We start from the raw sequence: 18,374 nt of genomic DNA, 5'->3' as shown, positions 1-18,374 counted from the left end.
TCAGAGAGGTCTTGATATCAACTTCCCTCAACAAAGCATGACCTTTTCAGAGGGAAACGACTCAAAATTAATTCTGTACTCTGCTTGCTTGGTGCTGGAACATAGAGGGTTAGGACCTGGTTCCCTTACAGCCGTCGAGATTTTTCCGTTCCTTTCACTGAGGCTCAGATTTCAAATACCCACCATCAAAAAATTATATCAAGCAGAATTTGACTGGGAATAAGCAGGACCTCTTCCTTCCTGGGCCAGTGGTGAAAAGCATGTTGGCTGCCACCTCAATGAAAGCAAAAGGATTTTTTTTTTATTTTATATTAATGGAACTTGATTTTTTTTCTGGGGTTTTGTTTGTTTATTGTTGCCTGTTTATGATCCCTCTGCTGATTTCTGGATGAAGCATTCTAGCCCTGTGCAGGTGAAAGCCATCTAGGGCAAAAAATATGCTTCAGCTTGCAATAGGGAAACTCAAACCCCCCAATTTAGAAGCACCAGCAGGGTGGACATTAGAAACACGCAGACTCACTCACTGGAAAGCGCCCAAGATCTACAAGCACTGAAATAAAAACATGACACAATGGATCAGTCAATGGTTACTACTGAATAAGACAGCGGGCTTCAGAGTTAATCACTTCAGCCATCCATGAACACTCACAGGGTGCGGAAAAACAGTTAGCTTCGCCTAGTATGTCTTTGGGATGATGTCCGTTCATGTGGTGGGAGGTTCACATGCTCTGTTTTCATCTTCTTGGCAAAAGCCTTGTCATCTCAACATGTGTTAAGAGAATCATAGAATCAAAGAATTGTCTGGATTGGAAGGGACCTTGAAGATCATCTAGTTCCTACCCCCCTGCCATGGGCAGGGACACCTCCCACCAGATCAGGTTGCTCCAAGCCCTGTCTAACCTGGCCTTGAACACCTCCAGGGATGGGGCAGCCACAGCTTCTCTGGGCAACCTGGACCAGTGCCACACCACCCTCTGGGGTCTCCCCAGAGCGCAGCAGAGGGGCAGAATCCCCTCCCTCGCCCTGCTGGCCATGCTGCTGGGGATGCAGGCCAGGATGAGGTTGGCTTTCTGGGCTGCCAGCGCACATTGCCGGCTCCTGGTGAGCTTCTCATCCACCAACACCCCCAAGTCCTTCTCCTCAGGGCTGCTCTTCACCCATTTTCCACCCAGCCTGTATTTATGCTTGAAGAGCACAAATATCCTTCTTGAAGAGAAGAAGGATAATTGTTTGGATCAGTTCTGTTCTGTTTTAACTCTTGAACTGGTGTCATATATGTGCTGCTGTGGATGAGTTTTCTAATGGCATATGTTCTTCTTGTTTATACTTCCCTGAATTTCTCCCCTTGCTTTTCAGTTTGCACATGGGAACAGCATTTCTGCTCATTGTTTGGTTTTAGAATCTTTTCTTAGCTGAAACAGAATAAAAACTTCAGTATTTTTGTGTTTATTTTGTAATTTTCTGTTGTCCTTTCTTTCCCCCTTTTCTCTTCCCTTTTTCATGCGTAAGTGGAAAAGAAAAAAGGGTGAGACCAGGAGAGGAGAGTGGGGAAAAATGCAATGGAAAAATGAAGCATGATGTTTTCAGGACGAATACTCTCAAAATATTAATTAAAAATCCATTTTAGAAACGCTTCTGATGGGGAAAGAAACAATTATTTTGGAGGGTTGTTTATTATTCACAAACGTATTTGCAAAAAAAATGTCAAAACCGATTTTAAAATACCTGTGTAGCTTTTTGTTCCTTTCAGGGTTGGTGGAATTGAATGTTTTTGAAAGTGTTTGCAGCTACTTGCTTTCCTATTTAGGTTAGTCTCTGTCTTCTCTCTCTGCTTATCCTAATTTGGTGGAACGTTCATTCCCAGACTTCCACGCACCAAGTGTTCCTCAAAGGGAAAGTTATCAGGAGCAATATATAAGAGGAATAAGAATACGCCTGGTATCTTGAGTCAAATTTCAGTGCAAGAGCAAGCTGCGGGTCAAGACTTTGCATTGAGCTCTGAGGTGGGTGGTGGTGGACGCAATTGCTCATCAGTGGAGACGGAGACAATTCCCAAGAGCTCCAGCCATGGTGTAGGGATCTTCAGGTCTATGCACGAGGCTGGAAAGTGGAAAAGAGTCTTAATAAATCGGGGTTATTGCCCCATCACGCCCCGTCAGTCTCTTTATTTAGTCCAGTCTACTCGAAAAGCTAATGTGTGGCTGGTTGTTTTCACAGCATGTTTTCTGCTAGGCTGTGCTTTGCTGATGTCAAGGGAATGAACTGAAACGAAGCCCCTTCTAAAATCCAAACATCAGCTGAAGCTGTGCAACTGGATCCGTGGGCAAACATGACAGCGCGGTACCTCCAAGGCCCTTGCAGATTTGAAAGCCCCAGGTGTCCTTTATCAGCACCTCGGACCATCAGAGACATTGTCTGCTCCTCAGACAACCTGCTCATGTGATCAGATGTGGGTTTAAGCCCGGTTCCTCAAGGAAGCATGCTTGTAGCCCATGTGTCCCTGTCACCCTGCCACCAATGAGCCTGCGGATGCACTGGATGGCCTTGGCCATGGGGACGAGGGGCACAGCTGCAACTTGTCATGGTGCAGAGGATGACTCCTGCCTCTCCAAGAGGTTCCTGGAGAGAGAAGGGGGGCACTGAGGGGACGTGTGTGAACCATGGGACACTGAGGAGACGTATGTGAGCTGTGGGGACACTGATGGGGATGTGTGTAAACAATGGGGACACTAAGGGGACATGTGTGAGCCATGGGACACTGAGGGAACGTGTGTGAACCATGGGACACTGAGGGGACGTGTATGAAACACTGAGAGCACATGTGTGAGGGGCACTGAGGGGACATGTGTGAGGGGCACTGAGTGGACATGTGTGAGCTGTGGGGACACTGATGGGGATGTGTGTGAACTCTGGGACACTGAGGGGGATACTGAGGGGACCACTGTGGGGACATGTGTGAGCTCTGAGACAGTGAAGGGACATGTGCAGCTCTGGGACACTGAGAGGAACATGTGTGAACCATGGAGACACTGAGGGGGATGTGTGTAAACCATGGTGACACTAAGGGGACGTGTGCCAGCCATGGGGACACTGAGTGGGACACCGAGGAGACATGTGTGAGGTTGAGGACACTGAGGGGACATGTGTGAGCTCCTGGACACTGAGGGGGACATGTGTGAACATGGGGACACTGAGGGGGGGACACTGAGGGGACCACTGAGAGGACATATGTGATCTCCAGGACACTGAGGGGGACACATGTGAACCACGGGGACACTGAGGGAGACACTGAGGGTACGTGTATGAACCATGGGGACCCTGCGGGGACGTTTGTGAGCTCGGGGACGCCGAAGGGACCGCTGCGGGGATGTGTGTGAACCCCGGGGATCCGGAGGGGCCCGCGGGGCAGAAGAAGGGGCGCGGACAGGAGGTGCGCCACCCCCGGGCGGCCATGGCACTGAGAAAAACCGGCGCCGGCAGGCACGCGCGGCGCCGCGCGGCGGGGGCCGCCTTCACCCCCCTCCCTCCTCCCGGCGGGCGGGGCCGGGCCGGACCGGACCTGGCTCCGCCCACAATCGGGGGCGCGCGGTGGGGGCGGGGCCGGCCGGTCGGCCAGTCAGTCAGTCAGTGAGTGAGTGGCGCGGCAGGCGGCAGCCGTGCCGGGCGGGATGGAGACGGTAGCGGCGGGGGATGAGGGGAAGGCGGGTAACGGTCACGCCGAGGGCCCGGCGGCGGCGGCGGCGAGGGGCGGCGGCGGCGGGCTGCGGGGCTGCCGGGGCTTCCTACGGCGCAACGCGCTGGTGCTGCTGACGGTGTCGGGGGTGGTGGCCGGCGTGGCGCTGGGCGCCGCCGTGCGGGGTGCGGCGCTGCGGCCGGCGCAGGTGGCCTACCTGGCCTTCCCGGGGGAGCTGCTGCTGCGGATGCTGCGGATGGTGATCCTGCCGCTGGTGGTGTGCAGCCTGGTGTCGGGAGCCGCCAGCCTGGACACCCGTTCGCTCGGCCGCCTGGGAGGCATTGCCCTCGCCTATTTCCTCGGCACCACGCTGCTGGCCTCCGGCCTCGCCGTCGCCCTCGGCTTCATCATCCGACCCGGCGCCGGCGCCTCCGCCCTCAACGCCCCCGGGCTGGGGCTGGCGGGCGCCGTGCCCACCAGCAAGGAGACGGTGGACTCCTTCCTCGACCTCGTCAGGTAAGGCCGCCCCGCTTCACGCCCCCCCCCCCCCGCGGCCTCCTCCTTCCTTCCCGCCCTCCCCGCCGCCGCCGGAGGATGATGACAGACCCGGCGGTGTTGCGCGCTGCAGCCGGCGGCTGGGGAAACCCCCCCCCTTCCCTCTCCTCCTCCTCCTTTTTCTCCTCCTCCTCCTCTTTCTCTTCATCTTCTTCCTTCTCATCCTCCTCCTGACTTCTCCAGAGGCACTGCTTTCTGCCCAGGTACCCGCAAGCCCGGTCAAGGTGTAGGGCTGTGTGGTGCTTTACCTCTTACCCCCCCCCCCCTTTATTTTTAATGTTGGCTGGGTGTCCACGAAGATGAGTCGAGGCTTGCTGGGAGCTCTGGGTGTCTGGGCCCGTTTTTGGCCCTGGCTGGAGGGAGAGCAGCTCCTGGGTGCTCGCTGCAGGGTATGCATGGCCTTGCTTGGCACCCCTGCACCGCTGCCTGTCGTTGCCCGTCTCCCACAGGTAGGCACGGCAGGGCAGGTCTCCCCATCCCTCACACGCACCTTTTTCTTTTATTCCCTTACTCTTGACTCAGTCTCCTCACGCAAATGCCAGCCTGCCTCTTATAGTGCCCTCCTGTAGATGCAGACACGGAGATGCATATTTCCATCGAGGATATGCCCTGAACATAGTCTGGCGTGAGGACACCCTGCATGCTTGTGAGCTTCCCATCCCACCTCTGCACCTTGCAAAGACAATACTCGCATTCCCCAAAACTGCCTGCCGGCAAGGCTTTCACTTCTAACCAGATCACAGTCTTTTTGGTTTGTCCTTATTTCTCCTTGCAAAGTTGCAGACTTTGCCTTTTTTTTTTTTTTTCCCCTCAGACCTCATGTCTTGTTGAGATCTGTCCAGCTCTTTAAATAAGAGAGGAACGCTTACACAAATGAGGCAAACATCCAGCCAGCTTTTTGAGTCTCAGACTTCCGACTGCAGTCTCTTGTGCTTTTATGAGTCCTGGTGCAGAATCCCAGACATGAACAGCTGATGTGTTTTGTTATCCCAGGTCTGGCTCTGACACTTATTCACACCTGCGTAGTATCTGGGTGGTCATGGAAAAGTGTATTACAGGTGCCTGAGAAAAGTGGTGGAATAAAGGAAAACTGGGGAGCGGCAGATGGGTCTCTCCCGGCGAGCGTAGCTGAGGGGGGGATGGGAAGTGATAGCACACCAATAGGGAGTGTGGAGGTTTGCTTGAACCCTGGAAGATGAATGGCTTTGGAGGTGGTAGATGTTGTTAACACAATGCAAACAGAAGAGTAAGGGAGGTGACCTGCGTACCAGCGAACTGGTGTGAGAGTTATGCTTAGCGGATATCTTGGTAATTAGAAAGCTTTTATAAGTGCGGTTTTTCAGCTGAGACACTTTTGCTGTGTCTGGGTAAACAGATATGGCAACAAAGATAAAAAACAGTTTCTGAAAAAAAAAACAACCCAACCCCAAAACTGTATTTACAAATCCATGTTAATGTCCATTTCTCCCTCAGAGAGAAGTATGTTCCCTTGGGACAGAAAGTAAGTCCAGTTTGTCCCACTGGCAACCACGTATTTCATGTCCTCAGCTCACCTCTCTTAAGGACCAACAATTAAGGACCGGTAATTCCTGACAGAGCATGTTAAGAATTAAAAACAGAACGGTGGGAGTCGGTGGGCTGGCTGTGAAGGTGACATGGAGTTGAATGGAAGTATCGGTAGGTGAAGGAAAATTACAAAAAAAAAAAAAAAAAAAAAAAAAAAGGAGTCAGCACAACCAGGAGAGTTGGGAAGACAACTGTAGCAGTGGGGCTGCCCCAGATGTGTCCTGGCATGGCTGCTGTAGCTGGTGTTTTGTTCCTGTGTTGTCACGCAGCACAGAGTAGGATGTAGCTGAGAAACAGGGTAGGGATGCTCCAGCGAGCGTCAGGCTGTGGGTAACATTTGTTCAGCTGGGAGCAGAAAGCTGCTTCGTGCTCTGGTCTGTAAATGCAGGTGGAGAGTTTGTCTTTGAAGGGGTTGTAACAGTGGTGGGATTGAGCCCTTAACTCCAAAATAACGCTCATAATGATGAGACTTGGGTAAAAGCATGGGGGATTGTTGAGGGGTTTCCTTCTGGGATATGAGGGGCCAGGGCTTTCCCCCAGTGCATGTACAGTGGGCTGTGAATTCGGCTTTTTCTTGGAAGGGCTGTTGCAGCTACATTGTTGTCACAGCAGTGACAGCAAAATCCAGTCCAGAAAAGATGCGTTTAGACACAGCCATCACTAAAACTCCCAGTCTTAGCACAAATCCCCGACAGACCCAGGGATGGAGTGAGTTATGTGATTTTTCTGGAAATAGTATCTCTCTCCCCCTGCCTTTTAGTTTTTTTTAATTTTTTTTTTCCAACCTGTTCTTGAAAATGTGGGTGTTCTGGTTTGAGCATCAGTCTTGGTCCCTGCTGTGGCAGAAGGTACCAGTCTTCAGTTAATGAGGCCTTGAGGCAACAGTTGCCTTCAGCGTGGGTAGGTCTTGCAGCATCCTGCTCTTTACTTTTCCTTTTCTCTCCTTTGTCCACGAAACTTTCCATTAGATGCAAACAAACTTTGTTTTCAATTGTGTCACTAGTCTGGCTGTGTCCTTCAAGACTTCACTGCTCAGTAAAAAATGAGGCACAAATGGGTAAACTGAGTCCCCCTACAGCACTGCACGCAGATGTAAAACTGTGGCCCAAGGAGGAAACAGCTACGAAGAAATCACAGCTGTAAGTCAGTATTTGCCATGGCTTCTGCAGGGATGACACAGGGTGTCCTTTCCCAGGATGCAAATCCCTTCTGCTTTTAGGAAGTGTATTAGTTAATGACCAAAGATGTTGCTTTCCATTGTCACAGCAATGTTTGGAGGCCAGCTTAATTCTTCACCGTGGTTTTCCATTATGAAGTCTAAAGCTTCCACACAAATATGCACCTATGTACGCAGACGCGATCTCTGGAAAAGAGATTTATCTTGGACTTTGGTAGCAAACGAATGGTGACTCACTGGTGAACCAAAAGGCTGTCTCTGTTTTGGTTTGTCTGTTGACCATAACCTCCAGGTCTAATTTGTCTGCCTTCCTCTGGCTGGAGGTGATGGAGTACCCTCCTGCTTTCCCTTCTGGGCCTCCAGTGTGCCTGGCCAGGGCTTAGGCACACTGTCCTCTGCCCCAGGAGGCAGGGTGGGGACAGCAGAACTGTCTGAAGGTGCCTTTGTGCCCCACAGCAGGGATGCTGATGGCTCATCTCATCTTGAGTCTGTCATGAGGGCAGCTCTTTGGAGCTCCCTAAAAGATGAGCATGGCCAAAGGCAGGGAGAGGCTGCAGCTCAGTGATCATGGGAGGAATCCAACAAGAGTTCAGAGGTACTTCCACAAGGCTGATGGCTCAAAAACCAAAACAAACCCCAAACAAAAAATGGGGTGTGCTCTGAACCCAAGGGGGGATCTTGGATTTCCTTAACTCTTGCCTTTATTCATTGACATGGGACAGGTTTCTCCAGAGCATCCAGTTCAGGCTCTTACATTAAGCCAGGCTCTGGAGCACTCTTATTCCATGTGGTCTTAGCTGAAGGTGGACCTTGTGAACATCTCCAGAGCATCTGGTATGGAGAGCAGCTCAGTTGTACCAAATGGGTGAGTGCTGAGTGCCAGCAGAAGATGAGGAGACAGAAGGGAAATTTTAGACTTTCTGGTTTCATCCCTTACTCGTTTGTGTGGTGGAGAAAGCAAAGCAGTGGAGAATAAAGAGGGCTGGTCAGCTTGGCTATGAAGTGGGTAGCAAGTGGAGGAAGCAGCTAGCTGTGATACAGTGGGCTCTGGGGCTCAGCACCCACCTGGGTAGGTGACATTGCAGAGAGCCAGCTTGGCTCTGATCGCACGGGGCATTTAATGAGGGAAAAACAGGTGAGGAGGAGAGAGGTGCTGACAAAGAGGTGACTGCAGCCACTAGCTAATGCAGCCCACCTGTAGCTTCTTGGAGAGTGATTGAAACAGTACCATCAAGTGTTTTCCAAGAATCTATTGATTTGTTAACACTTTTGAGGGGCAATTGTGAAGACTGCGTGTTTCGATAAGGTCAGAGTTTTGTTTTAGCTCTGATTTATATTTGCCGATTCAGCAAAATTAAACAGTTTCATGGGAACCTATTGATCCCATCAAAATTTCCAACAGCGGGTAATCCTGGCATTTCATTTCAGTGAGGTCAATGTTTTGCTGTAATTTTATACAAAAGATTTAAGTAGAAAATCTCACTCATCAAAAAGGAATACTTCAACAAAATATTTTACAATTTTTTTTAGTGGAAAAAAAAGGTCTGGAACAGGCTTTCCTTGCCCAATTTTGGGATGAAAACATGTTTTGAAACCGTGGAATTTGCTTTGGGAAGGGAATTGTTGTTTTTAATCCAGCTCTAGCTGTAACGGTCTGGAGAGGGAAGGAGGTAGTAGCATCATCTGCTTTTTATAGGAAGGGTACACAGAGGTCCAGGTGTCTGCCCCGAGCAGTAAGGTCAGGTTTTCTCAGGCTGCCAGGCAAGTCTGCAAAAGCAATTTAAATTTTATTGCTCCTCACCGCCCTTTCTGTCTCCCTGCCAGAGGTTACCAGCTGTGCTGCCAAAGGGAGTACCCACGGCGCCATCAGCAAGCCCGTGCATTGGCTCGGAGTGCCTTCGAAGCCCCGAGGGAAGGCAGGCACGAGCTTGAGGGCAGGGAGAAGCATCAGTCGTGTTTTGCTGGCTGGGCTGCAGAGCAGAGGGCCATGATGGACCTTGGGGCGCAGAGCGCTCATGCGGTGACCCTCGCTCGGCCACCAGTCGTTCCAGTAGCAGTTGCCTCTTACAGCCTCGGTCTTCCCGGTGAGTGACCCAAAAGCAGCAACTGTGAAAGCTGTCTCTGAAGTCCCAGTGTGGAAGGAGAGCAAAACTGGACTTTTAGGAGAGGGAGATGCCACCTTTGTAGTGATAAATAGAACAAGAAGTGGGCAGGGAACAGCTGCAGCTACACCAACAGCAGGTCCCCGAGATAGGCTAACCACTGGGTTTCGTGGCTGGATGGCTAGCTCTTAACTCTGGGGTACTCTCAGAAAAACAGGGAAGTAGTAAATGTTACTGTCCCCCTTTGCTTGTTTAGTTTCCTGAGCCTGGATCCTCTCGAAGTGCAGGGATTGATGACTGACTCTTGTAGGAAGAACTCCAGGTTTTTGTTCATGTGCCTGCACTGTCTGGTGTGACTTTTTTTTTTTTGGGAAGCCTCTGAACACTTCTGCTCCTTTCTTTTTTTCTTTATATTGATTACCTTTTACTACTGACTACTCCCAGTTATATTCTATTTTCCAAGCAACAAAGATGCAGTTTGGACCGTTAAGGCAAAAAAGTAACAATGCCATAAGTAAATGCATCTTCAAGTTTCTTTGTGTTAAAGCAAATGCACACACTCAAAACTATGTATATGTCCGGGGCATATATTGTGCATCCACATACATATCAAAAAGCAGATGAGAAAAATTGTTGTGTGATATTGAATGAAAATCTTGGGACAGAAAGAAAAATAAAGTACTGGAGCAATCCAAACTGGGGTCTGGCAGGTTGCCACAGATGGCAATAAAGTTGCTGTCAGTGAACTCCTACCATTGAAAACACTTCATTGAAGGAAAAAAAAAAAAAAAACCAAACAAACAAACCCAGGAGATAACGCAACAGAGTATTTTTTTCTAGACTACCTCACAAAAATATGTTTTCCAACAGCAAGGGTTTTGGCCTCGAAAGTGGAACCTTTTTGTAAGAACCAATGCAAGAGGAATGCGTAGTATTTTCGGGTTTTGTTCTGCTTGCCTGCATTTCCCTTCATAGTTTTGCTGCCAGAGCAAAGTTGTTTGTAGAGCTCTAGCAAAAGAATCGTTCAGAAACTATTAGTAATAATCCCTTATCACTCTGAGTGAACAGTGTCTGGACTGTTAATTTCTGTCTGCGGTTAATTTCTGAGAGTTCAGTTAGTTAGAAGAGGCTCAGCTGCAAAGTAAAGTTACTGAACGGAAAATTGGTTCTGTTTTACCTCAAACCAGGACACACGTGCGATGAAGGAGTTCCTGTGCCATTCTTATCCTGCTGATGGAAAGATATGGGATAAGGAAGAGAGGAGTTTGCCTGTAATATCAAAATTGAGAAGAATGGGAGCTACAGCCCTTTTTTGCTCCTTTTACAGCTCTGGGTTTCCTCAGTCATCTGGCATTTGCAGTAGTGGACGCTGCAGCTGAACTAAGATTTCTGTTACGGCAAAAATACAGTGAGACCTTCCTGCTAAATTAAGTTAGGGGAGTGATGGTGCTTCTCATCTGGTAGGAGCAGCTTTTCACTGGAGAAAAGGAAAAAGCTGTATTTATCCAGGTGTGCACAGGGAGATGGTGTGATGAGTACAGTATTCAGACCCCGAAACTCCCACCCCTGGTGCTGCTGCTTTCTTGTTCCTATTTTAAGATGATCTGAGACGGGTGCTTTCTCGCACTGTGTTGCGCAGGTATGTGGAGGTTTCCTGGCTCAGCCCAGCTGCCGCTCCAGCCCTGGGACACAGCTGTCACCCGGGACAGCTGTCCAATGGATTTCTGATTTTTTTTTTTTCTTTTTTTTTGAGCCTGTCTGTATGACTTGTAACAGGCAGAGAGAGACTTTCCAGGTGCTTGGCGAGGGGGGTAAAGTCTCCCTGTACCACTGACTTTGCTCTTATGCCACGAAGGCTGTTGGGTCTGTGCGTGGGTAATTCACTGCTGTGAGGTCCCGGCAGCAATGGAGCACGTGGGCTGTGTGTCTGTGCCCCTGCTGTAATTTCATGCATCGCTGGCTTGTCTCCTTCTTGCCACGTACAGCAAGTTTTGTCTTTCTGCATCACAGAGCCAAGGCTGCCTGATCCCAGTCCCCTGTGACGAGCTCCTTATCACCCAGGGTCAGGGTTTCTTCAGCAGCGTGCTCTTGCGATAGCCCACATCTACTTCAAAAAGGCAACCATGTTCTGTAGCACGGGGCATAGCAGTGGCAGGGATGGGGCCATTAGAAACAGCGGCAGTAGTCAGGAATCCTGTGATATAACTATGGTGGTTTCTTTAAACTCCACGTTCGCATCTGATATGGGCTTTCAAAGCTAAAAAAAAAAAAAAACCTTCTCAAGATTCGTTCCGTGTGGAAAAAGTGACTGGCAGACACCCACATTTAATTTGCACACCCAATTACCCAACTCATCAGCTTACCTGTTTGCTAGTCCACCTGGACAGGAAGGACGTTTGCGCTTTCCTATGTGACTCCTCCGCTTGGGCTTGGGGATGAGGTGAATGCCGTACCTCGCGGGGACAGAGCTGGGTCTGGATTTCTGTGGTGGGTGAACTTTGCCTCGCCGTGCATGATGAGCAAAGCCTGCGGGCACAAGCACATGATGAGCCCAGGCAGGTCACCAGCCGGCTTTTGCCTCTCCCTGGCGCAAGCAGCATCCCGACCTGGTTTTTTTTTCAGGTGCTGCTGCGGTGTTCTTGCACAAATCCATCTTAAGGTAAAAACATGTGGTCTGACCCACCCGTAATTAAAGCTTAATTTAATTTGCATGCTGACTGATGTTAGGTGAGCAATGAGTGTAGCCTGTGCAGAACTCGTCTGTGCCTCTAAGATAAGCCATTTATTTGTTGGTTGCTTTTTATGACCTGACACATTTTTGTTCTTAAACTTAAGGATTTGAAACAAAAAGGAGCAAAACATTATTTTAGGTGGTGTTGGGACTTCTCAGTCAGGTGTACTTAAAAGTCGGATTGAACAAAACACACAGCTCCTTCTGAGCTGCTGAATTAAGATGCAATTTTTTTTTTTTTTTTTACTTGGTAAGTTGTCAGAAATGCTCTTTGCTGTCCTCAGATTCGAGTTCTGTGGCTGGTGCTTCAGGAATAAAGGAGAGGAACTGCTATATGCTTGTATTTGAATAGCTTTAGTGCTATTCACACTTGAAGCTAGAACCTGCCCCTTGCTGTAGCAGGGCTGCTGGCATCGCTCAAGTATGTGCTTTAAGTATATGCTTGGAGTTAAGTTAGTGTTTAATTACTGAGGCCCATGCCCAACATACTGTGTAAATTCTGGAGGGTTTGATTTTTTTGGCCACATTTAAACATTGGAATACTATATTGTTTAGGCTTTAGGATTGCTTCCTTTGGCTTCGTTTCATCAGGATGGAAAAGCTGATTTAAAAAAACCAAAAAGTAACTTGATTTCTGGTTGGTTTTCAGCCTCTTTGCATCTCTTTGCTTCTTCAAAATCCAGTCAATTCTTTTTTTAAAAAAAGTAATCAACCTGCTATGAAAAGCTGAAAAGAAATATCCATATTTTCCCAACAGCATGTTTTCTGGGTTTTTTTTTGTTGTTGTTGTTAAAACTGTGCACTGAGCTGGGCCCGTTTGTATACGTGATGTTTTACTCCTGATAAAAGTACTTTACATGAGGTTTTTATCCACCAGAGAGTTCCGGCTGTCCAAGAATTGATGCACGTTAGCTATTCTGTTGATCTTATTTGACCAATTCCTACACATCTTTGCAGAGTTGGAGCTTGTTCTCTTACTTTCAGGCAGACAGCTGTGTTGTCAAATTTTAAGGAGAAAAAGTTGCTGTTTCTTTCATGCTCGGTGGAAGCCATAAGCCAAATTATTCTTACAGCTATTTGGCTTTTGCAACTGCCTGCTAATACACTTGTAACACAACTGAGAGAGAGACTGAGGTAGTTCACAGCACCCACTTGTTTGATGAAGGTCCGTGTACTTTACATTGCTTTCAAGGCTGCGGGAAAACCTTCACTGTGCGGCAGGATAAAGGAGCTATGCAATGGAAAAGACCAAAGTCTTTATCTGTGCCATATCTTAATCTCCCTCTTGCTTTCTAAGATTTGACTCTGGTGCTCTGTTTCTTGCTGTGGTTCAGATTTGTGCTTTCCATGTTGTCTGTGGAACAATCACAAGCAGAAGCCTGGTGTAAAATTGTGTTTGCCACGGTAACTATGGCAAAAACTTGGAGGCAGGTTAGCAGGGCACAGCCTGTAGGTAGCTGGGGCTTTCATGGAGCAGTGCAGGGAGCAAAGGTTGGGGAGCAGCTACCCAAATGTTTTTTGCCACAGTTAACTGGCTCTGGCTAAGGTTTGGTTGGTTGTTGTTTTGTTTTGTTGTTGTTTTTTTTTTTTTTTTTACCATAAGTGTTCTTGTGCCTCTTTGATGCATTCAGCTGGCAGTATTTTCAGTTCATACCCCTAACCTTCCTGCCCTCTCCAGCTAGGGTCCTGCTCTGACCCCAGAGATCAGCTTTCATTCTTGTTTTGCTTTCTGACACAGGAAAAAAAAAAGCTGCTAGGGGGACACATGCTCTTTGCCCACCATAACAGGAGAAAGGAAGTATAGCATTAACAACTATAAAATACAAGAATCAGCTTTTTCTTTACATGGTCCAGTTAACCATTTTTCCTGTCCTTGTTGTTTCACAGATGCACATATATACTGGATGCCCAATAGAAGCGTATGTCACTTTGCATGCTGTCCTCTCTGCACAACCCACAAATGCTCAATTTGCATTTCTGTATGAAGGCACTACCAAATTCAGCTGTTGCAACTTTCCACATGAGTTGCCCCTACTGTGCTGTTTAACCACTTAGAGCCCTCCTCGCAGACAACTCTGGCCTGTGACGTTGTTCTGCGTTACCTTGGTGTTCAGGCAAGCTGACCTTGTATCGGAGGGTTAAGCCGTTCTCTTAAGTGGATTTTGCTGATTGGATTGTCATTCGTGTTGATGCTGTGAGCAAAGTGTAATCACATGAGTGATGTTAAAAATCTGCCCGACGCTGGAGGCCATAAGCTGTTGCTGCAGCTGGTGTGGCTAAGCCTGTTTCTGTAGCCACTGGCTGATGGGTGTGTGTGACTAGCATCGTGTCTGATTGCCTCTGGTGTACCTGCCCAAATGGTTGGGTGTGGCAGACAAGCAGGGACCTTTTTATGTGAGCAAAAGAAGATGGCATTCATGCCTGTGGAGACGTAGCAAGACATCTGCTCTGTGCTGCCAGAGTATCTTGTGTAGCGCGTACCTCACTAAGGCCAACACGCTTGCCTTTGCAAAAGGAAGTCTGTTTCTGAGAGTAAAACACCTTGGTGCCTTTGTTTTAGAAGTTCTACAAGAAATATTTCATTTTGTTGTTTATATTTTACAGAAACATGTTTCCTGCAAATCTTGTTGCTGCAGCTTTCCAAACGGTAAGATATGCGTGGACTTTGGACACGAGTACAGCGCACAGACGGACAAAGTGACTGCTCTTTTTTGAAAGAGGACTAGAAAGATGGTGTAGAAAATACCAAGAGTTAATTTACTTATAGCGGGTGGGTTTTTTAAAAGCACCTCAGGTAATCAGACATACAATGTCCATGGCAAATGGTTTGATTTTGTAAAATACTCCTCAAACAAAAGCATATTCGTAGCCTATGTTTTGTACTTCCACCAAAAATGTTCTTTAAACTTTTATACTTTGCTGTAGGTGACCCTGCTCTGGTGGGGGGGTTGGACTAGATGATCTCCAGAGGTCCCTTCCAACCCTGACCATTCTGTGTGCCGTGTTGGACAGCAGTGGCAACTCTGCTTTGTGCCAGCCTGCTTATCGCTTTGCAGGAGTTAGCTGGGAGACCCTTGGGTACATAGTTTGGAGCGAGGCTCAGAACACACGAGGCTAAAGACTTTTAGGCTCCCATGTGTGTAAGCATTAGCTGTTGCCTGATGCTTTTATTCAGTATTTTCCATTATATCCTGTGCTGGATTAATTGCTCAGCCTGGCTTCTCTGCCAACAAAGGACTGTGTGGCAGGGTGATAACTGGGACCAGAATGTAGTGTGGTTTAAACTGATGGACAGGAGCTGTGGGACTCCAAGAAGATTTTGATTTAGTTCTTATTGCTAATTTTAGATGTCTGGATAGACACTGTTGAGAATATTGCTACGAGGCATAGTGATTCTCTATGATACAGGAGCAGAATAATGCTTTTTGCCTTTGTGGTATTCTGTGGGTTTGCTTTTGTATCAAAACCAAGGTAAAACTCTTAAAATCAAGTTCTGTTTTGAGTGTATATATAATATAGTATAAGTCAATATGCCATAAATAAAAATAGGAGCAGTATAAAAATATCATTTAGAAAAAGATATTCTGTGATACCTCATGTGTCAGGGTTCTGTATGTTCAGGGATGAAATAAAGAAGTCCTCTTTTCCTCTGTGCTGCTGTTGTCAGAGGTACTTGGCAAGTACATAAGATTTTCTTTCCCCTATTTTGTATCTAAAGAAAGCAAGCCCAAAGTAGTGCCCTGCTTTTGCAACGTGTCTAGCTTATTTATCAAAGTAAAATGTTGCCCTAGATTTTAGATGTTTTACTGACAATTTTAATGCCTGCCTCACTATTTCTAACAGTGAAACAGCACACAGGAGCCAGTGTGACAGCATGGTATATGAGCAACAGCAGGGTGGAGGAAAGGGGAATTCCTCAGCTGCTGCCCAAACCTGGCAGCTCAGAGGGTCACAGAGCACTTCTCTGTTGCCACATGGGGAAGGAGCTGCAAATGCTGTCGCTCCCTTCTCTTGTACAGGACAGGCTCGTAAGCCTCCACAGTATGGTGTCCAGAAAAAGTCTTCCTACCAGTAGTCTCCTCCTTGTGAAATGCTAGATGATATGGTCAGATTGATGATCTGATTGGCGAACACTGTAATTTTGTTTGTTTGCTTTTTTTTTTTTTCTTACCTGCAGTATGCGACAGAATATAAGATGCTGCTCAGAAACACTACCTCTGGAAATGTCACGTGGGAAAAGGTAAGGTCGCTTCTTAGTTTTTTTTTTATACAAACCCTTTTCAACTGTAATATTTGGCTACTTCACAGTCTTTAATCCCTTCCAGCAGTTATTGGAAAGAAACAAGTATTTTTCTTTGCCTGGAAGTGAGACACGCACAAGCCAGATGAGTTACCCACAGATACACCAGAAAGCTACGATGGATAGGAGAATTGGTCTTAACTGTTCTGACCCTTAAGACCTTATTTTTAGGCTGTGCTTTCTTAGACCTGGTCTCAATCTAAATATTGATTAGTCACTGTGCCTAATGTTTCCAAAGAACTTTCTGTAAACTTGGAATTAAATAGCAATCAGGTTGGCTGAGTATGTCCTTTAAATGTTACTCTTCATTAACAGTTTGGAGAGAATCTCTGAAGTTTTTTTCCATTACCCCCAAAGCTCTTTTAAAAAAGGGTTAGTTGAGAATTTTTTCTTGTTGCTATGTTGCTGAAATTTTGTTTAAAGCAGTAAGTAGTGGTCTGAAGGAGTGAACATTACAGACAGAAGATTACAAATAGGCTGCTATGGCAATGGTGTCAAAAGGGAAACTAATTTGCAGGTGTATCTGAGGTAGAAAGTGTTATCTTCCATATGTAGCTTGTAGGACTTCCTGAGATGTTCTAAAACCCATTGAGTGGCATCTCTCCTGCAGCATGGGGCTATCAAACATCTTTACTATTGGCCAGAGCCAACATATTACAGGTGTAGCAATAGTTACCATTGTCTTACAGGCAGCATGCTATGAAACAGATCCAGTATCCTGGCCTGCAATGTGTCACCTCACTCCAAATGAAGTATCTTGTGCTTTCACGGGATTTTGGGGAGACAGGTCTGAGACTGGAAATTACTTTCAGGGTTATTTTTTATTTCTTGGGCTCATTCTGACTATCTGAGATCAGAGAGTCAGAGGTCGGATGTCAGGTTACTATATTTGTGATATGATTTGAGCATCCCTAGGGCAAGAGACTTGTAAGGTTTGTATTTGTCATGGAAGGGCTCAGCTGGGGCTTGCCCACAAGTTTGTAAAACTGTCAAGGAAAAAGCAGTTTATGCTCATCCAGATGGACTCTGAAGTGTATCCCTGAGCACGGGAAGTACTGGCCTCATTACCTTCTCCTCGCCATGCATGGTGTGTGAGCAGGTGATGCAGAACAGCGTGTTTCCGAACTCTGCTTTCGGCTGACGGGGCTGAACTTTCACCAGCCCCAGAGGTGGGGTGACAGGTGACTTGGATGGCACAAGAACTGAGTAGGGAAAAAGTCAGCCCTTGCCTAGAAGCCCGCTATCACATGGTGAGTGGTTTCACTGGGGAAGAAGGCAGCCCCCATATGCACAGGCTCTGCCCGTGCCTGCAAGATTGCATCAGCCCAGATCTGTGCTCACCCCATCCGACATGTTTGTGTGGCAATGACTGCAGAAGGGATGTGTGATCTCAAAAGAGCACTTTCTATTCTCATGCCGTTATATCCTCGGGCAGTACATGCCCGTGCAGCCTTGTGCTGCTAAAAACTAAGTCCAATATGAAAGGCTTTAACAATGTGCGCTTAGACATGTGTGTTTGCTTACAGAGTGTAGAGTTATTCTTTGTTTAAGCAGGGGTAAATGAAAGGTAAGACTCTTCTTATTCATCTTCAGTGTCAAGTTTGATAGGGGCTCCTTGGCAGCCATGCACAGATCGGGGCCAACTGTATCAAGTACTACTTTAATGCTTGTTCAAAGCCATCACTCTTCCTCGAGAGATAAGAGTGCATCTTTTGGCAATTTAAAACGTGAGATTCTTTTCCAGCTTTCCTTTTCCTGCTTATCAGACTCCTATGTAATAACAGTAAAAATATTCTGAATTTGTCACTGGTGCCTGTTTTTGCCAGCGGTTATGATGTAAAGGTTATTTCTGCTATTATTTTTCCAAAACTTTTCTTCAGTTGTTGGAGTAAAACCAGAGCTGAGCTTCCTTAATTCTAGAAGACGCCCTACTGTCTGTAGGGAAGACCGGACCAAATAAATAGAAAGTGTTCGCTCAGTTTCAGTACTGGTCTAACCATATTATTTATGGATAGATAAGGATTAAGTTTGGAAAGAAAGAGTATGATTTTTGGATAATATATAATATAAAGATCAGCGATAGAAGTTGGGTTCCAGGGAAACAAGATGATATTCCTATCTAATGTTTTCTTTCATTAGCAGAATATTTGAAGAGGAGAAATGTTTTCCTTCTACTTCACATATGAATAGTGTAGAGCAAAATTTTCCATTGATTGTTTTCTCCCCCACTGGTTAATAGGCCCTGTCTTCTCTTGCTGATGATATGAATA

The 18,374-nt window shown here is 47.1% G+C and overlaps 1 protein-coding gene across 1 annotated transcript in view; it reads left to right on the top strand.

Moving 5' to 3' along the window:
- Positions 1-3,668: 3,668 nt before the first annotated feature.
- SLC1A4 (solute carrier family 1 member 4) overlaps positions 3,669-18,374 on the top strand; it is a gene marked incomplete at its 5' end in the record, with an annotated part of 28,041 nt that continues 13,335 nt past the window's right edge. Inside the window, 3 exons of the mRNA XM_082481010.1 lie at positions 3,669-4,189; positions 14,409-14,451; positions 15,982-16,044. Coding sequence (XP_082337136.1) covers positions 3,669-4,189; positions 14,409-14,451; positions 15,982-16,044 — 627 coding nt within the window. The remainder of the gene's footprint in view (positions 4,190-14,408; positions 14,452-15,981; positions 16,045-18,374) is intronic.

This window comes from Vanellus vanellus (genome assembly GCF_965231255.1).
Source record: "Vanellus vanellus genome assembly, chromosome: 3".
NCBI classification, from domain to species: Eukaryota; Metazoa; Chordata; class Aves; order Charadriiformes; family Charadriidae; genus Vanellus; species Vanellus vanellus.
Note: the sequence above shows the minus strand (reverse complement) of the source record. Positions and strands in the feature narration are given on the sequence as shown.